Consider the following 16,935-nt stretch of genomic DNA (forward strand, 5'->3'; position numbering starts at 1 on the left):
ACCTGTGTCGTTTTGGTACACAGGTTTTTATACACCACATAAAACAGGAGTGCTACTCCTGCAATTAGGAGATGCAGATGGACAGCCAGAGAAGCAAAGCCACATATCCCAAAAGAAGCTCTGCCTCTCCCAAAAAATGACCAGAATAAAGCATTCCCTTGTATAAGCCAAAGGGTACAGAGCCTCATCAGAAATGCTCCTTGAAATAAACAACTCAGGAAGTCTTGGAATAATGTGAAATGAAAGGGTTAAAAAAAATAAAAATCATATGAGGGCAAATTAGTTATGCAGTTGTCAGGCGAAAGCCACTTAATGAGCTTTATCAAATAGAAGAGCGAGTCATGAGGTTGATGAGAACTTCTAATTTTGCACCTGTCTGAAGGGACTGTGTCCTTTCACCATCACCCGAGACAGGACAGTGACAGTCAGCTGTCCCCAGAATACCAGGAGCGAAAAGCTCAGCATCGAGAGATGAGCTCTTGGCCAAGGGCACGGAGCAAATTCACCACCCCAGCATCAAATTCACTGCCCCAGCACTGTCCCCGCTCGTGGCAGGGCTCAGTGCTGCACTGTCCTTGTGAGCACTTGCTCTGCCCTTTCCACGAGCACAGGAGAAAAGCTCCTTTTCCCGGGAGCCGGAAGGAAACCGGGCAGCAGCAAGGAAAGTTACTCGCTTTAACATCGCCCCAAACTGCGGCAGGCAGCGAATGGATTCGAGTGTCACGCCAGAAAAAGGCGTTATTAAGAGGTGAAGGAGGAACTCGTCTCTCGGACGAGATGCGCAGAGGAAGCCAGCAACAAGTGCCGGCCCTCGGGCGCCGCGGGGAGCTGGCACCGGCTCCGGCCCAGCCTGCCGCCGCTCCTCTCCCTCCCTCCCTGGCACACATGTAACACGAAACTTCGCATCTCCACGACAACCACCAACAAAAAAAAAAAAAAAAAAAAAGAAAAAAAGGCAGAGACAACAGCTGGCTGTCAGCAGCGGAGCAGAGAGGAGCCGAGCTCGCAGCGAGCCAGGATGAGGGGAGAGATGACGTGAAAGTTTAAGAAGACGAAAGAAAAACAAGAGGAGAAGCCGAGCTCGCGGTCGGGGTAAGGCTGAGCTATCGCTGCTGTTCGGTCGAGCGCGGCACCCGGAGCCTGGCGAGCTCGCCCTGCTCGGTCAGCCATGCAGCAGAGCTTGGGAGGCGGAATTTGCTTGCCAGGGACAGCGAGGAGCGAAGGTGGCAGGAGAAAAAGGGAGAAAAAGCTTTTATTGGGATTGCGGAGAGCTGCGCCGCAGCCGCTCCGTAACAAAAGGAGCTCCGAGCCCGAGCGGGGCTCTGCCAGTGCTCTGCCGGTGACAAAGGCAGGCTGCTGGGGTGCGTGTGCTTCTGCACAATGTGTGTCCTGATAAGCTGGGGACTGGGACAGAAACAGGCGGTGGAAAGGCAGCGGGGTCCGAGGCTGCCGTGCCCTTAGCGGGGAGCGCAGGCAGGCGTGTGTGAAACCCGGCGGGTTCGGGCACAGCTCCTCCCGGAGCTCCTCCCAGCTGCAGCCAAGTTTTATCCCCCAAATCCTGAAGCGGAGAGCTTAGAAAACAAACCCTGGTCGGGGAACTAGCACGCTGTGCAAGTTAAGCATCTGTGTCCAATAGAAATAAACGGAAAGATTTTACAGGGTTGCTAATGAGAACATTTAAAAAAGAAGAATTCAGCCAGTGTATCAGGCACAGATGCTGGTTTAGTGCTCAAAGCAGCACGAGAACCCACTGCTCTGAGAGGCACTCTTGTGCACATACACAGCTCATGGCTTACAGTAACCAGACTGTCAAGTTTGAATGCAGTGAGAAGGGAAGGAAGAGTAAAAGGATCACCTAAATACATTAAATTATACAACACAATGCCAACACAATGTCTTGAAAAAGACATTTTAGGCCATTGTGTCCAAGCTTTGGTTTTACAGAGGTGTCCCACCTGTTCTCCCATCTCCATTTTGCTATTGGCTACGGGAAGAGGGGTTGGTAATGGACACTGGCCTTATAAATCCCCATTTTCTGCTATCTGAAGCTGACTTTTCTGTTTGGAAGCTGCTGCAGCTCCCAGCACTGAGCTGGGACCCCTCAGCCTCTGCCAGGAGGCGCATGGGCAGTCAGCTGTTTACAAACTGCAGCAGAAAGCCAATTCTCACAGAAAAAGGTCTTCCCAATCCTACACATGCCTGCAGGGAGGAATGTTAAGGATCAGGTATTTCCACTTCTCTCCATTCCCATTAACAAGGAATGGAGGGCAGGTCTTTCTGACCCAGTGTTGTACAAACATGGAATTGGAAGGAGAGGTAGTAGTTCAGACCCACACGCCTCCAGCCTGGCCCTAAGGCTCAAAGGGATGGAGGGAAGTTTCCACCTTGCTAATGGAGAGTCTCTGTAGGTTGGTTGTTGCAGTTAAGAGTTTCTTAAATAAAGCATGCGAGAAAACAAAGTTTAGCGAAACAACAAAGAAAAAATTAAGGAGGGAGGAGTGAGGAGAGAAGGGCAGGGGAGGGAAGGAGGTGGAGAAACATGCCAAGTTTTCCTGGCCAAAAGAAAATCTTAATGGGTTTGGCTGGGGGCTTGTCCAGCTGCAGCCATGCTGTTCATGTGTGGGGGGAGAGGCACAGCAATGTGAAACACATGTCTGGATAAAAGCAGCAGGACATGGCTAGTATTACAGCTGTCACAGTGCACGGGCCTCAGCCTGAGTGCGTGTGGGAATGAGGGTACAAAATAATCCAGGTTTGACAGAGCAGCTCTTCTCTGTAAGACAAGCCCCTGACACAGAGCCTGCAGTGGGCCAGAGGCACCCAGGGGCCAGCAGGGACTGGGAGCAGCACCCACCCCACTGCCCCATGCTGAGGAGCTTCCAAACAATTCCTCCTGAGGCAGCAGCTGCTTGCAGATTTTGATTTTTGAGCTCCTACACCCCCAGTGGCACCTTGACTAGGATTAGTCCAGGATATTTCAAAAAGCTCAAAAATGCACGTGATTTGGGAGACTTGTAGATGTGAGATCAAGGACGGGGCACAGAGGTGGCTGTTGAAAGGTGGAGGAGTTTCCAGCACTCTCAGGGCCTCCAGATGCCAGACCTCAAGCACCAACTACTGATAGATCCCACTGTGTTTGTGAAGTTACTAAAAGGCTTTCACAGGCACACAGCTACCTCTCAGTCAGCTTCATGGGAAATGGATATTTTGCTAATATTAGAATAGACTTTCAGACTAGATTCAAGCATCACCAACCCTAAAAAAAGTTCTCTTCTGTAGAAGAGCTACAGGTTTATTTTTAAAATTGACCTTTTCCTTTCATTGGATGGCTCAGTGTTTTGGTTTCCCCACTTAAAAAATTTCTAGTAGTGAGGAATTATCTCATGGGGTTTTGTGGATGTGTTTGTGGGATGGACTGGAGAAAACCAGGGTGATCTGCAGAGGTGTAAAGACTTCAGCTCAGTGCCCCAGTGGTACCTCTGCTACTGAAACTGGGAATTCAGTGCCTTTTTACATTAATCTAATATTAGGTTGTAGGGAAGAGAAGGCACATTTACAGTGCTGCCTCAAAACCCATCTCCAAATAGTGGGTGGTGGAGATGACAGGGTATTCCAGCCAAAGGGTGACCCAGGCAGGGCAGCTTTAAAATCTCAGGAATTTGTGGCCTTCTGTTCCAAACCAACTGACAGAGTCCCAGCTTTTCTCCCATGGCATTGAGCTACAATTTACCAGTTTGGGTGTGTGCTGTTCAAGGGCTGAATTCTCTTGATACTGGAAACTATTTTCATCTGCTTGGGAATGAATTATAGGTCTGTCTGGCTCTGTGCACTCCTGTTTTAAGAAAAATAGGCTTGTCTGAACTGTAGTTAAGATTCACATGGCTGGTCAACTGCAGTCATGGCAGCAAACACTGCATGAACAATAATGAGGGAAAACCATGCACTGATAATACAACTGCATTTCTATGGCCCTTTTCATCTCAGCAGTACACTAAAAGCTTAGAACAATAAACAATCATGCAGGAATTATGACACGTTAAGCCAAAATGCATCCACACTGTAGGCACACCTAGCAACCCAGCATTGTTTGAGAACAGGAAGCACTGCAGACCTTATCCATATAAAATCAGAAGGACATTTCAGGGACCAAGAACAAAGCTGGTACGTATTGAAACTGGCCAAGCCTTCCATGTTCTTTAAAAAGTGGCCAAGTACAGTCAGAGCTTATTTTAGAGTTTTAGACCAGAATAAAAAGCATCCCCTCCCCTTTGGCTGCTCAGCACCCTCCTTCCATGAGTTTGGGCTTGCCTTGTAAGATCTCCTACCAGATAAGCCCCCACAATCCATACAGGCTTCCCATCCCTGTACAGATCAATTTCAACCAATTTATTGGACTAGTCTGAGTAAGAAAAACACAACATTTGCTTCTCCAGAGCCCCAGTCTTAAGGAAAAGCCAAGGCTGCAATGAGAATGTTGCCCTGGCATTGTATTTGATGGGAACATCAGGAAGGTTCTGCTTGGTAAGGTCTCTGGAGCCATCCTGCTGTGGGCAGTGGAGGAAGCCAACTCACCATCACTGGGACTTGCTGCATTAGGACTAGAGGCATTGGCAGCTTCTTGTTCCCCCCAAAATTCCCTCTTTCAAAGCTTTATCTCCACTTCTAGGTTACTAGAGCAACAAACACATGCAAGCACAGTAAACCAATGGATGAGGATTATGGCAAGAACAATATGAGGAATATGGTTGGGTTAGGAGCAAACAAGAGTGGAAACCACACTTTCATCTACATCCATCCTAAACAGGCTCAGTGAACAAAGTGTACAAAGTACTGAGCAAAACAATGGCCAGTTCAGTTTGTAACTGCAGCAAAACCAGGGACTTGTTGCCTTTCTGTCTAAAGATTCCCAAGCATGCTGGAAACTTGGACACACAACAATTAACAAACAAAGCTCTGATGTGGTTCCATGTTCTGCTGTCTTGCAGAGATGAAGTCACCCAACAGTGGGATGTGATGACTTACCCAAAGTCACACAACCAGGGAGCATCACTGGCAGGCCAGGGAGACTGCCTGTATTTATGAACTTCCAGTCCTGGGGCTAAACCACAAACTTAAATTTGTGCTTTTTGCACTAAAAAAGGCTGCTCAAATACCCCCGGGCTATGTGTAAACAAGTGTCTCATTCTCAGCAGTAAATTTCAGCTCACCCACTCCCTACAATTCACCTTTGGATGCAGCTGTGTCCACACACAGATCAGGACAGACCAAAAAACCCAAATGTAGAATAAAAATGCAAAACCAAAATGTACAGCAATTCCAAAAGACTCACAGCAGCCTCACCAGCTTCAGGCAGACACAGGGATGTGAGACCCTACTGTACATGGTCATCTCAAAGCTCTTTTTCTTGGAAAAAGAAGCTTCCATATGCAGCCAGCTCACAGCAAAAAGGAACCTTGATGGAGGCTTTTCTCTTGAATGTCTAGATTGAGGCTTTTTAATGGCTTTATTCTCCAAGGGGCTGAGCAGCCAACTTCTTTGAGTGCTTCAGCATGGCATGAGTCCATTAAAACAACTCAGAAAGATAATTTCAGTGCTATTATGGCAATTTTCACAGCTTTCTTCAGTGGGCACAGCAAGATGAACCTGCATTAGTGCTTTCTGGGAATCTATGTAAGTCCTAAACACAGGACATGCACTTTGGTTTTCCAGGGTCATGTAATCCTTGCAGCTGAGCAGCACACCTGCAGCTGTTTGCCATTCCCCTGCATCATTTCTGTGCTCTGTCCTTTCAACCAAGGCTAATAACTCGTGGCACGTGGCAGAAGGGGCCCTTTTTTTTCATCAAAACCAAAAAAACCCAAATTAAATGATTTGTTTTATTCCCTCCCCCTGCTGGGCCTTGCATCATTAGAGGAGGGCAGAAAGGTTTGATGATCTAGTTCCACTGGCATCACTGATTGGATGAGTTATTTCTTCAGTCAAAACCATGAATTTCAGGCTACCACCCCGTCCCAGCAGGATGTCACAAAGTGCCTGTGACAAGACATTGTGAGACTTTCTTTTCTATGTGAGATTCTTCTCTTGCCTCTCCTCATCTGATTTTCACTTCATTTGAGCTCTGACTACAGCTGTGGAGCAGAATTTCCTGACATCACTCTGACAGTGTGTTATGAAGACCACATTGCACTGTGGTCATTCAGGATTTTTTCCATAACATGGATGAGTTAGATCAGCTCTGCTGCCCCACAGCCAAGACTCCTCTGCTCTGCAAGGTTCCCATCCTCAGTGGGTGAAGTTTTGAGGAAGGACAGTGATGAGCAGGAAGAAATTCCCAATTGAGGAAAACACTGGCAGACAATTATGTTTGCTGCAAACCCCTGAGAGTCTCTGAGGTACTAACTTGAGTGGCTCTTCCAGGCTCCAAAACAGCACTCCAGGCCTAGAAAGTAAACTGTCAGTTAAGGCCCACAAACTTAACTTTCAAACCTCTTAAGACCTCCCTGTTTTAATAATAATCATGATAGTTACTGCTTCAACTCAATATCCTGCACCACCTGGCCTTTACTACTGCTGGTGACTGGAAGATTATTTGCACACAATATAATAAAACAAAAGGAATTAATTCTCACAGCTCCACTCTGTTATTGGAATTAATGTCATCACCTTTGTTTTGTAAATGAGGCAGATGCATAAGACACCTGGTTTAAATCACACTGTCCTTACCCTTGTGCTAATCTCAAGGGTAAAATCTTGGTTCCATTGAAATCAGTTAGGAAAAGTTCACATCAAAACTAGTCCTGAACAAAAACTTTACAACACAAGTAGAATGGAACATGCAGAAGTCCATTAATGTAACTGGCTTTCTTGGAGGAGTTTTACTTTTTTCCTTTAGGAATTATTTTATTCTTCACCCTTTTACCTTGCTGCAGAAGCAGAAATCCCAAAGCAGAGAGCCAGAAAGCAGAAAGTGCAGTCAATCAGAAAAACATTTGCTTCCTCACGGGTAGTTTGGAGTGGAGACTGCACCACCACCATCAAACTTTGTCCCTGATGTAATTCAGACCAAGGTAAACAAGCAACATTCCTTGCAAGTTTTAGAATAAAAACTCCTTCACTTAGCTCCAGATCAGGTACCATGGGCAGAGTGGAATGCCCATTACAGAGACAGACTTTATAATTTTTGACCAAGCACTTTGCTAATCCACATGGAGCTCTACAATCCTGATCAGTAATTTTACCCTTTATAACCAAATTTCACAAGCCAGGCTTTTATACCTGTGGCTTGTGGTGCAACCCAAAGCATGGCATGGAAGTTTACAGCAAATTCATTATGAACAGAGCTTCTGGACAGGCAGAAACACTTCCAAAGGGAATAAACGTTTTTACAATGTTAATTCCAGAAATTTTATTTTTTGATTTTTTTTCTTCTAGAGCCCAGAACAGAAAACACAAATCATTTCACCTCCGCCTCTTCCACCATCTCTTAGAATGGAAACAAAATTGAAAACCTGTTGACACAGAATCCTGCAGCACTAAGGACAAAGCAGCCGTTCTGGAGAAGCTCACTTGGGGTATGCAATCATCTGGAAAGAAGTATTTAACCCTAATCTAAAAAAGTGACCTTTTCAGGTCAAAAGACCACAGCTCTGCCTCTTTCCTGAATTGCACAGCAATCTTTCTGTGGATGTAGATTTTCCATCCACCCCCATTTCTAAGAAACCAGCTGGTTCAGATTTTTATTCCTTAGCTTGGATTTAAAAGAACAAAGAAAACCCTTTTTGAATTGCATAAACATACAAAACTAATTTAACTTGGCACTGTAGTACTTAAGCCCAGCATGCAAAGAAACAGCCAAGGTCTCTCTGTCCTCAGTGTGTTTAGAAAAACTGAACTCCAAGCATCCATTTGTTTGAGTAACCAAGCCAGATGTGCAATAAAGAACTAGCTGGTTTGTTCTGGAAGTGCTGTATTGGTCACTTGGCTTTGTGTTATCACCAAGATCAGGATATTAAATTGCAATGCTCAAGTCCCAAAACCCAGTGTTGCCTGTTACAACACAAATAAACCAGTACATTTTGATAGAATAATGAAATAAGAGTTATAACCCATTCAAGTGTTGACCTGTCCAAACATTTGTGTTAGGTGGAACTATGGATATTTTTCAAAAATATCCAATCCCAGCTCCTGACTGAAGCAAAATTTGAAGATCCATAGGTCTCATGCCAGCTAGTTTGTTGCAATGCCTCCTAAAATCTTGCTCATGGTAAAAGAACAGCAAATATTGGTGACAAAACTGAGGCATTTAACTAGACTAATAATATTTTCAGTAATATCTCCTGATGATCACTCTGGGAATAAAGAAAGCCTAGGGTTACTGAGCAGGGCAGGAGGGATTAGCTCCACATGGGAGATATCTCCCTGACAGATCCAGGGGCTTTTGCTTTGGTCATCATCAGCAGTGAAGGGTGGAATCCACTGTTCAATTCATATATTGCTCTGTAGCTTAAAATAAAAAAAAAAACCACCTAAATTTAGCTTTCTTTCTAAAATTGCATTCATCTGTAAGAACTTGAAAAGCATCCAGCTGTCCCTAGTGAATGCAGACTTTAACTTTGAATATCACATACAGTGAAATTGGTTAATAAAACATTATTAATGCTGTTGTGTTGAGGTGTTGAGGTAAATGCCTTTGTTTTTGAAGGGGCTTCTGTAGCTCAAAGTGCAAGAAACCTTCCAGGGAGTCCACTTGGTGTTACTCAGTAACAGACAACTGAAGACTATGTACAGTGCAGTTCAGCATTCAAGTTGGGTTAGAACTGCATTTGTTTCTGGAAGAAAAAGTTAGCACAACTGGAAAAAAGTGCTTTGTTTGGGTGAGAGCCAAGGGCAGGCACTGTCCAGTCCAACTCAGTGCCTGCTGGAAGAAGTGTCCTTGTGGAAGAAACACCGTTTGGACTTTGCTTAACAGTGTAGTTGACAAAAACATCCTTGAAGCTGGATTTTGAAATTAAAACAGTGCCAGAACACGTAGACAATTAATAGTCCTCCACCTTAGCTACTGGGAACAAGGACTGAGACCAGATAAACTTGTTTTCCTTGTGATCACTGGCTGTATAAGAAGGCTGGCAGCTCCCTAGCATTAGTCAGTGAAAAGGTTTATTCTCTGTTTGGTTCTCCTGCAGCATAAAGCCTGGAGAGGTTGTGACAGAATGTCTTCTGAAGGCTTTCTGAAGGAAGTTCAAGCCATTGCTGAGAAGTTTCTCCTTAAGCTCCAGAAACTGCCCAAGGCTGAGCCAGTGGAGATTGTCAGCTTTTCTGTGGTTCTTCTGTTTATTGGTGAGTTTGTGGGTGGAGGCAAAGGGGTGTCAGAATTTCTCTCCTCCCCTATGGGGGCAACTTGCCCCACAGGCTGTGTAGGTGTGTTGGTGGTGTTGGCTGTTGTTTTCTAGGCTGTGCTCTAAGGCCCAGGTTAATTCCTAGGTAATTTTTTAATGCTCAGCATGTACCTCTACATGGTTGCAGGGCATGACAGACAACAGTACAGCTTTCCCCAAAGCTCCCATTTTAAACATTAGTTAAATCAGCAATAATTTTAACCAAACCAGAGCTGCTGTAAAGTTTGGAGGATGTACAGGAGATAGTTTATGACAAATGGTATTAGAGCATCTCTCTGCCACAGAAGACACTGAAGAGGGGCTCTGAGTGTCATTCCTGTATTGGCTCAGTGGAAGCCAGTATGCTTCAGATGAGTGTTTATTCTCCTCTGGTAATGGCAAGATCCCTCCTGCTGCTCTGTGTGGGGAGGGCATAGAAGGAATAACATCTGGATCAACAGCTGTTGGGTCAAGGAGGATGAAGTTTGTTTATACAATGGGAAAATAAGCAGGAAGGAAGACAGGCCCTGCTCCTCAAAGACAGAGATTGCTCCTGGCCAAAAGGAAGGGTGTGTAGTCAATTGGACACTCCTCCCTGGGCTGGAATTCACAATGTCACACCTGCTGCTTTATTTGGTTCATCCCTACAGCTGGTTTCCCACAGGTCAGGTTACCTGGCAGCCCAGGTCCAGGCTTTAAAGGAACACATGCACACACAGATGCATGCTCACACTCTTACATGTTCTGCAGGATGGAACATGCCATCCTTTTCTACACCAGATAAACTAACACATCCCTGCCAACACCAGCCATCCTGGCTAGAGTAGAGGACAGTCAGTTAGCCCACTGTTCTGTGAAATGAACCTCTGCATTTGAAGTATTTTTTCCAGCTAAATACAGAAGAGTAAAGCCAACCCAATCATGAGTTTCTATGCTTAAAGAGTACACTGAACTCACTCTTCAGAAATACAACTGCCACTTGGAGTAACCAAACTCCCTCGAGCTTGGATATTCAAAAATCCAAAACTGGATTTTCTTCCTTTCCAGGCACATAGCTGTGCTTTAGGTACTGCATGTCAGTTCCCAAACAACAGCCCATTAAGTGGGTAAAGAAACCTTCACATGGTTTGGAATATAACTGTTAAGGTCTTGAAATGCCTGGTAATGATTGTCCAGATTAAATAGAAAACCAATACAAAGGAGCAGGAATTTAGGAGGAGGAAGATGGGGATAGGGGAAAAAAAATTCTCAAGAAACCAGGGTTTGCTCATTTTGCTGCTCACCAGACAACTTGGAGGAGACATAGGGTTACTCTGCAGGGATTGCACCTATGCTGTGAAGCAATATCCTTTGTTTCTCTTTGCAGTTACTGTGCTGGTGCTCACGATCATTGCCTGCAGTTGCTGCTGCTACAGCTGCTGTGGCTGTGATGGACGCCCTGATCCCAGACGCAAGAGCCAAGTCAGCCCAGCTGCCCATTTATGAAGTGACACAAGGACATGCTATCGAGGACATGCATGGACATCATGATTCAGTGCTATGGGAATGACTTTCCACACTAGCCCACTGAAAATGGCAATAAGAGTATTAATTAACATGACTCAAAGGACCAGAAATCACAGCGTGGAATTCCGTCTCTCTGTGACAGCCACTGCTGTGACCAGAAAGGTAAAGCTCCTTTGCCATCACTGTGTCCTTCTTCTGGGCCGGGATGGGGTGGGAGGACATGGACACAGATTGCTGAGAAAAGAGAGAGCTTTCCCAAAGCCAGCCCTGCAGCTGGGCCAGCTGAGGATCCCCCCTGGGATACGGAGCCACGGAGCAAAGCAGAGGCCACACACACAGCCACACACGAGGCACTGCCTGCTCTCCTCACCAGAAGGATGGTACTGGGCATTAGCAAAACCCACTGACACCACTCTGAGGTCCAGTTGCTCAGGTCATCGTGGATCAAGGCCAAACCTGCTGCAGGAGACACGTTTAGCTGAGATATCTGCTGGAAAGAACAAATGGTGGAGCCTCTCATGCAGATGTGCCAGCTGAGGCTCTGAGTACAGCTGGTAACAGCTGCCCCCAGTGTCATTTCATTGGTGGTATGATGATGGGAAATTGCCAAAGAAAAAAAACAGGTCATGTGGAATATTCTTTGTAAATAGAAAAAATGAAGGCAAAAGGGAAAGACTCATCAATCCCATGGCTTGTTTTGATCATTCTCTGCTCAACATGCTCCCTCTCCACCCCCTGTGGTTCCTACTCTTCTGCTTATTGCAGATGAATGGTTCTTGCAGAGCATGGGAGCTCCAGGAGATGAACAAATCCCAATCCTAACTTGAGGGATCTGTGTGCCTGACTCCCTGCACTGTGTGCAGTTTATTTTAGTAGACATGAACATGATGCCAAGGGTGTGTTTATGAGCAAGCACAGAGGCATTTCAGAGGAGTGACACGTGATGGGAGCCATCACTTCAGGGTATGTGTGCAGCAGCTGACAGTGGGCACTGTGACAGAGCAGAGCCAAGAATGGGCTGTTGGGCTGGAGTGAACAAGTGCAAATAAATCCCTTTTCCATGCTGCAGCCACTGTGTATGTTTGGTTTGCACTCTGATGAACTTCCGAAAGGGATTTACCGACGTACGGGGCTGTGGCACAGGCCACGACTTCCACAGCACAAGAAGGCCACAATTCTGCACCAAACTCTGAACCACTGGTGTTTCAGCCCCAAATGGGAGACCAACCATCTTTGTGAGAAGGTATAAACAATTACATGAATATAGAGAAGTCAGCTTTTGTCTCTGGATCCCAACTAAGTGTACGTACCAAAGTCAACATCGAGCTAGGGAGAACAGAATCATCAAGGTTTTAACAGTGGGCTTTAAAATACTCTTTATACTTCAGGAGGTACAGAAGATAAAGAAAACTCTGTAAAGAAATGTATTTTCTCTGTTGCCTGCACCTATATTAGTAAAAGGCACATTACATCAGCTTCTTCTGTATGTAATGCACTTTATTTTTTGCCAACAAACCGGATCTAGGTATTTGGCATTTTTGTACTGCTGCACATTGGAATATATCTGCAGCCAGAGACATAGTGAATAATCTAAGAATTATTAGAAAAATCAAATTCCTGAAACTACCAGTGTTACTTTTAAATTAATAAAAAGAAAAATTTTACAGTGAAAAATGAGGATGTTCTTTAGAAATAAATATTTGAGACACAACATGACAACTGCCAAGAGCAGACTGCACTAGCATGAGCTACTGCATGCAGTTACACTGAGACAACAAAGTGAAAAAAAAAAAACAAACAAGGAAAAAGAGAAAGAAAAATAAAAAGAAAAATTTTATTAGGCTGTCCCAAAGCTTTCACTACCAACCAACATGTTAGGAGGAAACAATCTCAAGCACAGCATCAATTTAAACATTCAGAGGTGCATCACACCAACCTCCTGTCACGTAAGTCTTTGCTCTTTTCACTCACAAACGAGTGCCAAAGTGACATCAGGAGCCTCAGAAGCTCTTTTGCAAAGTCAGACTCAACAGATGTTTTTGTATCTAGATTAAGTCACGAGACCCAGGGAAGAACAGAGCTCACTTTCTCTCCAGGCTCGTGCTAGACAGTGCCAGCTGCAGACATGAACAGCATCCCATTGAGGGCTGTTCCAGCAGCACGGAGCCAGCCTGTGCAAAGGCAGGGGAAGCTTGGCAGGCTGGACACACTCCAAGGGCTGACAGGTTGCTGTCACTGGGAACAAGCTGCCAGGCCTTATCTCAACAGGAAAAGCCACAAATGCATGTTTTCCAGTGGTGGTACAAGTTAAACCACTGACAGATACCAGGCAGAGGAACAAGAGAAATGGCTCCTGTCTTATCTCGGCCACTGTGAGTTCCTGAATTAGAATAAACACAGCACTGTCAAAGAAAGGGAAGGAAAGAAAAACAGGCAATCCTCTAAAGGATTCAGGTGGCTTTCTGGAGCAGAGGACCAGCTACCATGTAGAGGGGGTCAATTTCTACACACTTGTCTGGACCTCACAGGCTTAATGTTCTGCTTTGGACTATTTTGTACCACTGCACTCAGCTGGACTATTCCTACAGCTGGGATTCAGACATGCCAGTTGTTTGCCTGATCTGCTGCTTTCTTGCATGCATTTAGGGTAGCCTGAAAGATGCCAGCAAGTGTCCAGCTTCCTGCAGCTCTCCAGCTTCTGCTGACTACAAACCTGCTGTCCCTGGGTCCCTGCTCAGCACTCACACAAGCTTTTGTGTTTTGGCTTTGTTCAGTACTCAAGTACAGGCACCTACAGGGAGCAGCAGTGAGGATGGATCCTCTTGCAGAGGGAACTTCAGAGGGAACCTCAGAAAAAGCACAGAATAAGGCAAGGCTGCTGCTAACACAGCAACTGCCATTCATATTGTGAAAGCCTAGGAGGAACTGCACTGGAATACTGTTACTTTAGCCATTATGATAAAAAGTGTTGAAATTGTTTCTTTCCCTGAGGAACCTCAAAGAGCCAGCAAGGCCAACCCTTCCAGCAGAAGTGGTTGAAGTTCTACTGATGACTTCATGGAATAGCTTCTGTTCTGTAACATTATCCCTCTGGTTTGCTTGACTTGTGAAAAATAAGTTTCCTTTTACACACAGGCAGTGTCACACACCACACTCCTCAATCTCCCCTCCCTTCTCTCTCCAGCACCATCCCTCTGGTCTTCCCCAGTCAGGAGAGTGATAGAGTTTTACTGCAGCTCACAGCAGTGCAATGCTCTAGAATGGGTTTATTCACCTAAACTATCACAATGAATTTTGGACTGCAGGGCAGTCTTGTTCAGTCTCATTCCAGTCTCCTACTGGAGCTTGCAACACAGACCCAGTTGGGATCCAGGAAACACAGCCCTCTTCTCTCCACCACATCCTGCAGCCTGCCCAGACAGAGGCCACAGTGGGCCTTTGCAAGCCCTGCAACAGCTGTAGGAGTGGATAAAGCCATGAAGAGGAAGAAATGTCTGAGGAACAGCTGAATTAGGACTTTTTAGTTGGGTTCAAGGCCTTTGATTTGATTAGATTAGCCACACCTTTGCAGGAATTAATCAGCTGTTAATCATTTACTGCAGCCCAAAGAGGCAACTTCCAGGCTACCTCTACAAGTCTCCAGGTACAGCAAGGGGTCCTCTCACCACAGGCCAAGATCTCTTGGAGGAGTGAAGAGGAGGCAACAGAGGAAACACCTACTACAAACCACAGCAGCTTCAGGTATTTATAAAATGTCATACAGCTCTCCTGATCTGCGAGGTGAACTGCACTTAGTAAAAGAGACAGGAACTTCCTGGGGTGTGCAGTCCCACAGGATTTCTGCCTTTGGGTCTAAGGAACTTGTATCTAGGCTGCCTCCTTTTTGAAGGCAAAGGAATCCAGAACAGCTTTGATGTCCCATGTGCTGTTTGGTTAAAGGCTGAGCACAGTGATTTGCTATCGACCCAGAAAACAAACCATGAACTGAATAAATCTGGCTGTTGAGAAAGAAATAAAAATTTCAGCAAATGTGAGCTTGTTCTTCAAGTCCAATACAAGCTGCTGAGGATGAGACACTTTACAGGAGTAATTCTTTTTCTTAGAGTATTTATGATACAGACATAAGAGGCAGCAAGTCAAGCCCATTTTCAAAAATAACCTGTATCTCTTCCTGTATTACATCTACATAGTCACATTTGCAATAAAGTGTGAGAAATATTCCATCATTTCCCTTGAGAAGCAAGGAAGCTTTAGTAAAACCACAAGATGCTCACAAAGAGATGCTGGGTGTTCTTTAGGAAGCTGACAGTGAAGTCATTATTCAAAGTATCAGTGAAAAAGCAAGTGAGTAAAATCCACTGAGATCCCAGTTTAAATTATTACTGGACCTCCTTGTGAGAGTAACAGAAATCATTACTAAAGCAAACTTAATTAGCAGGAGTTTAACATGAAATTAGGACACCCTTTTTAACATATTTGGACTATTCTAAGCCTTAGGGAAGAAACAAGTTGTACATGATCCTTGCTTGTTATTGCTGGGGTTTTTTGCTTGATTGTTTTTAAATAAGTGTTCCTGTAATCTCATATGTGTCCTCAGAGTTTAAGCCCCCAACTCTCCCTTTTAGTGATCCTTCCAATGGTATCAAGGAATTTCTCCCACTGAATATTTGTCTTTCATGTATAGGCTGTACAGCTGACAAAGAGTTCATACTGAAATGCTGGAGAGAAACTGTATTATTGAAAATATTGATAAGCTATGGTTAAAATAAATCTCAACAGCCAGAATGCTGTAGAACAAGCAGCTTTTCCTCTTTACATCTCTATAGATCTGATTGTTAAACCAGTCTGAGCTGTATTTCCTCTGGCTTATCCTCTCATTTCTGTGAAGGGTGACCCTCCTTTTGGAGGGGGATGCCTGCAGGCACACACACCATGCATACCTGCACTGGTTTTGGGGCTGTGGCTGAGGGCATGGAGAGGATACAACACCTGACCCTGTTGTCTGTCCCCAGCAGGGTGGAAGCCAGCATGTCACTAGAGCAAGAGGCATCCTCAGATCTGCAAGACCTAAAGAGACTGATTGCAACAAGTGACTGGGCTCTTGGAGGGCTGGTGGTGATTTGCATCTTCTGTTTTGTTTTCATTGCTCTCATTTTATTTGCTGTTATCTTTGGGTGCTGCACATCTCCAAGGCACAGACATGGTGGCTCATAGACAGCCAAGTGGGGACACAGAACTTGGTACAGCTGAGCAAGAACCAGCCTGGGTACAACCTGATTGTTGTTCACAGAAAACTCTCATCTCACTCCCTGGTGGTTATTTCTCTCCATGCAACTTCCCTGCATCAAGAGCAACGTCCCAATGCCAGCAAGTTGTTCTGCAGGCCACAGCAAACTCAAACATGAGGCTGTCTGGATTCAGGAACTGCAACACTTGGCAAATACCAAAGGAAACTCATCTCTGATTTTCATCTTTCAAGCAAAACCACCAGCTAGAGGTGGCAAATGCCACCACCTAAAGCTGATAAAGATGTGTTCTGCTGCTGTGTGTTGGGGGGTTTTTTCATCTTGCAAAAGGGCAGTAGGAAACTCTGGCCACTGAAAGCTTTGTCTGAACCCACTCTCTAAAAGCAGCTCAGACCATTGTTCTCCTGTCACACTCAGGCCTAAATACACTATGCAAAAATGTACTTGCCAGTACACAGTCTGTCTTTATTTGTTCTTATTTATAACCTTGCAAGGTCAGAGTCTGAGGTTTGCTTTCACTGTTTGGATAGTGAGCAGAATTGTATTAATTCAATACATAAAAAAGAAATGCAACGTGGCTTTGCTTTGCACAGCACCTCAGTCTCTGTAGAGTTATGAGCAGGGAGGCCAGGCAGGGGTGCTGCAATATGTGACTCTGGGATGTACACCCCATGATATACAGTTGGAAGAATGGATCAAGCTGAGTAAGGGAAGAAAAAGTCTGGAAGGGCTTTCTGATGAAGTCAGTGATATTCCCTTACTCAGATTATTATTTTGAGGGTGGGGAGATACTGGGACAGGTTGCCCAG

At 45.1% G+C, this 16,935-nt stretch overlaps 2 protein-coding genes across 9 annotated transcripts in view; one reads left to right on the plus strand and one right to left on the minus strand.

Annotated features, from left to right (window-relative positions):
• The window catches only part of RECQL5 (RecQ like helicase 5), a 37,437-nt gene that overhangs the window by 11,264 nt on the left and 9,238 nt on the right, over window positions 1-16,935 (minus strand). The window contains exon 9 of one of the 6 annotated variants that reach the window (XM_064395512.1): window positions 13,129-13,260. The exons of the other annotated variants lie outside the window; for them this stretch is intronic. Coding sequence (XP_064251582.1) covers window positions 13,239-13,260 — 22 coding nt within the window. The 3' untranslated portion in view covers window positions 13,129-13,238. Of the gene's footprint in view, window positions 1-13,128; window positions 13,261-16,935 lie in introns of those variants that run through there. 6 annotated transcript variants of the gene reach the window in all.
• Window positions 898-16,569, plus strand: SMIM5 (small integral membrane protein 5). Of its 3 annotated transcripts, XM_064395516.1 has the most exons (6): window positions 4,027-4,161; window positions 6,930-7,067; window positions 7,432-7,571; window positions 9,183-9,336; window positions 10,741-14,621; window positions 15,893-16,569. In XM_064395516.1, the coding sequence occupies exons 4-5, from the start codon at window positions 9,210-9,212 to the stop codon at window positions 10,857-10,859; spliced, it is 246 nt and encodes an 81-aa protein (XP_064251586.1). In that variant the 5' UTR covers window positions 4,027-4,161; window positions 6,930-7,067; window positions 7,432-7,571; window positions 9,183-9,209; the 3' UTR covers window positions 10,860-14,621; window positions 15,893-16,569. The 3 variants fall into 3 exon arrangements, with proteins under 3 accessions (XP_064251588.1, XP_064251586.1, XP_064251587.1); XM_064395517.1 differs by lacking the exon at window positions 6,930-7,067 and having other exon boundaries at window positions 4,049-4,161; XM_064395518.1 differs by lacking the exons at window positions 4,027-4,161; window positions 6,930-7,067; window positions 7,432-7,571 and adding an exon at window positions 898-1,092.

Source organism: Passer domesticus, chromosome 20, assembly GCF_036417665.1.
Source record: "Passer domesticus isolate bPasDom1 chromosome 20, bPasDom1.hap1, whole genome shotgun sequence".
NCBI classification, from domain to species: domain Eukaryota; kingdom Metazoa; phylum Chordata; class Aves; order Passeriformes; family Passeridae; genus Passer; species Passer domesticus.

Bases quoted from the DNA above. Each gene is read 5' to 3' on its own strand.
- SMIM5 (XM_064395518.1), top strand. From the start codon at position 9,210: ATGTCTTCTGAAGGCTTTCTGAAGGAAGTTCAAGCCATTGCTGAGAAG. The intron at 9,337-10,740 runs GTGAGTTTGTGG...TTCTCTTTGCAG, and splicing joins TGTGGTTCTTCTGTTTATTG to TTACTGTGCTGGTGCTCACG.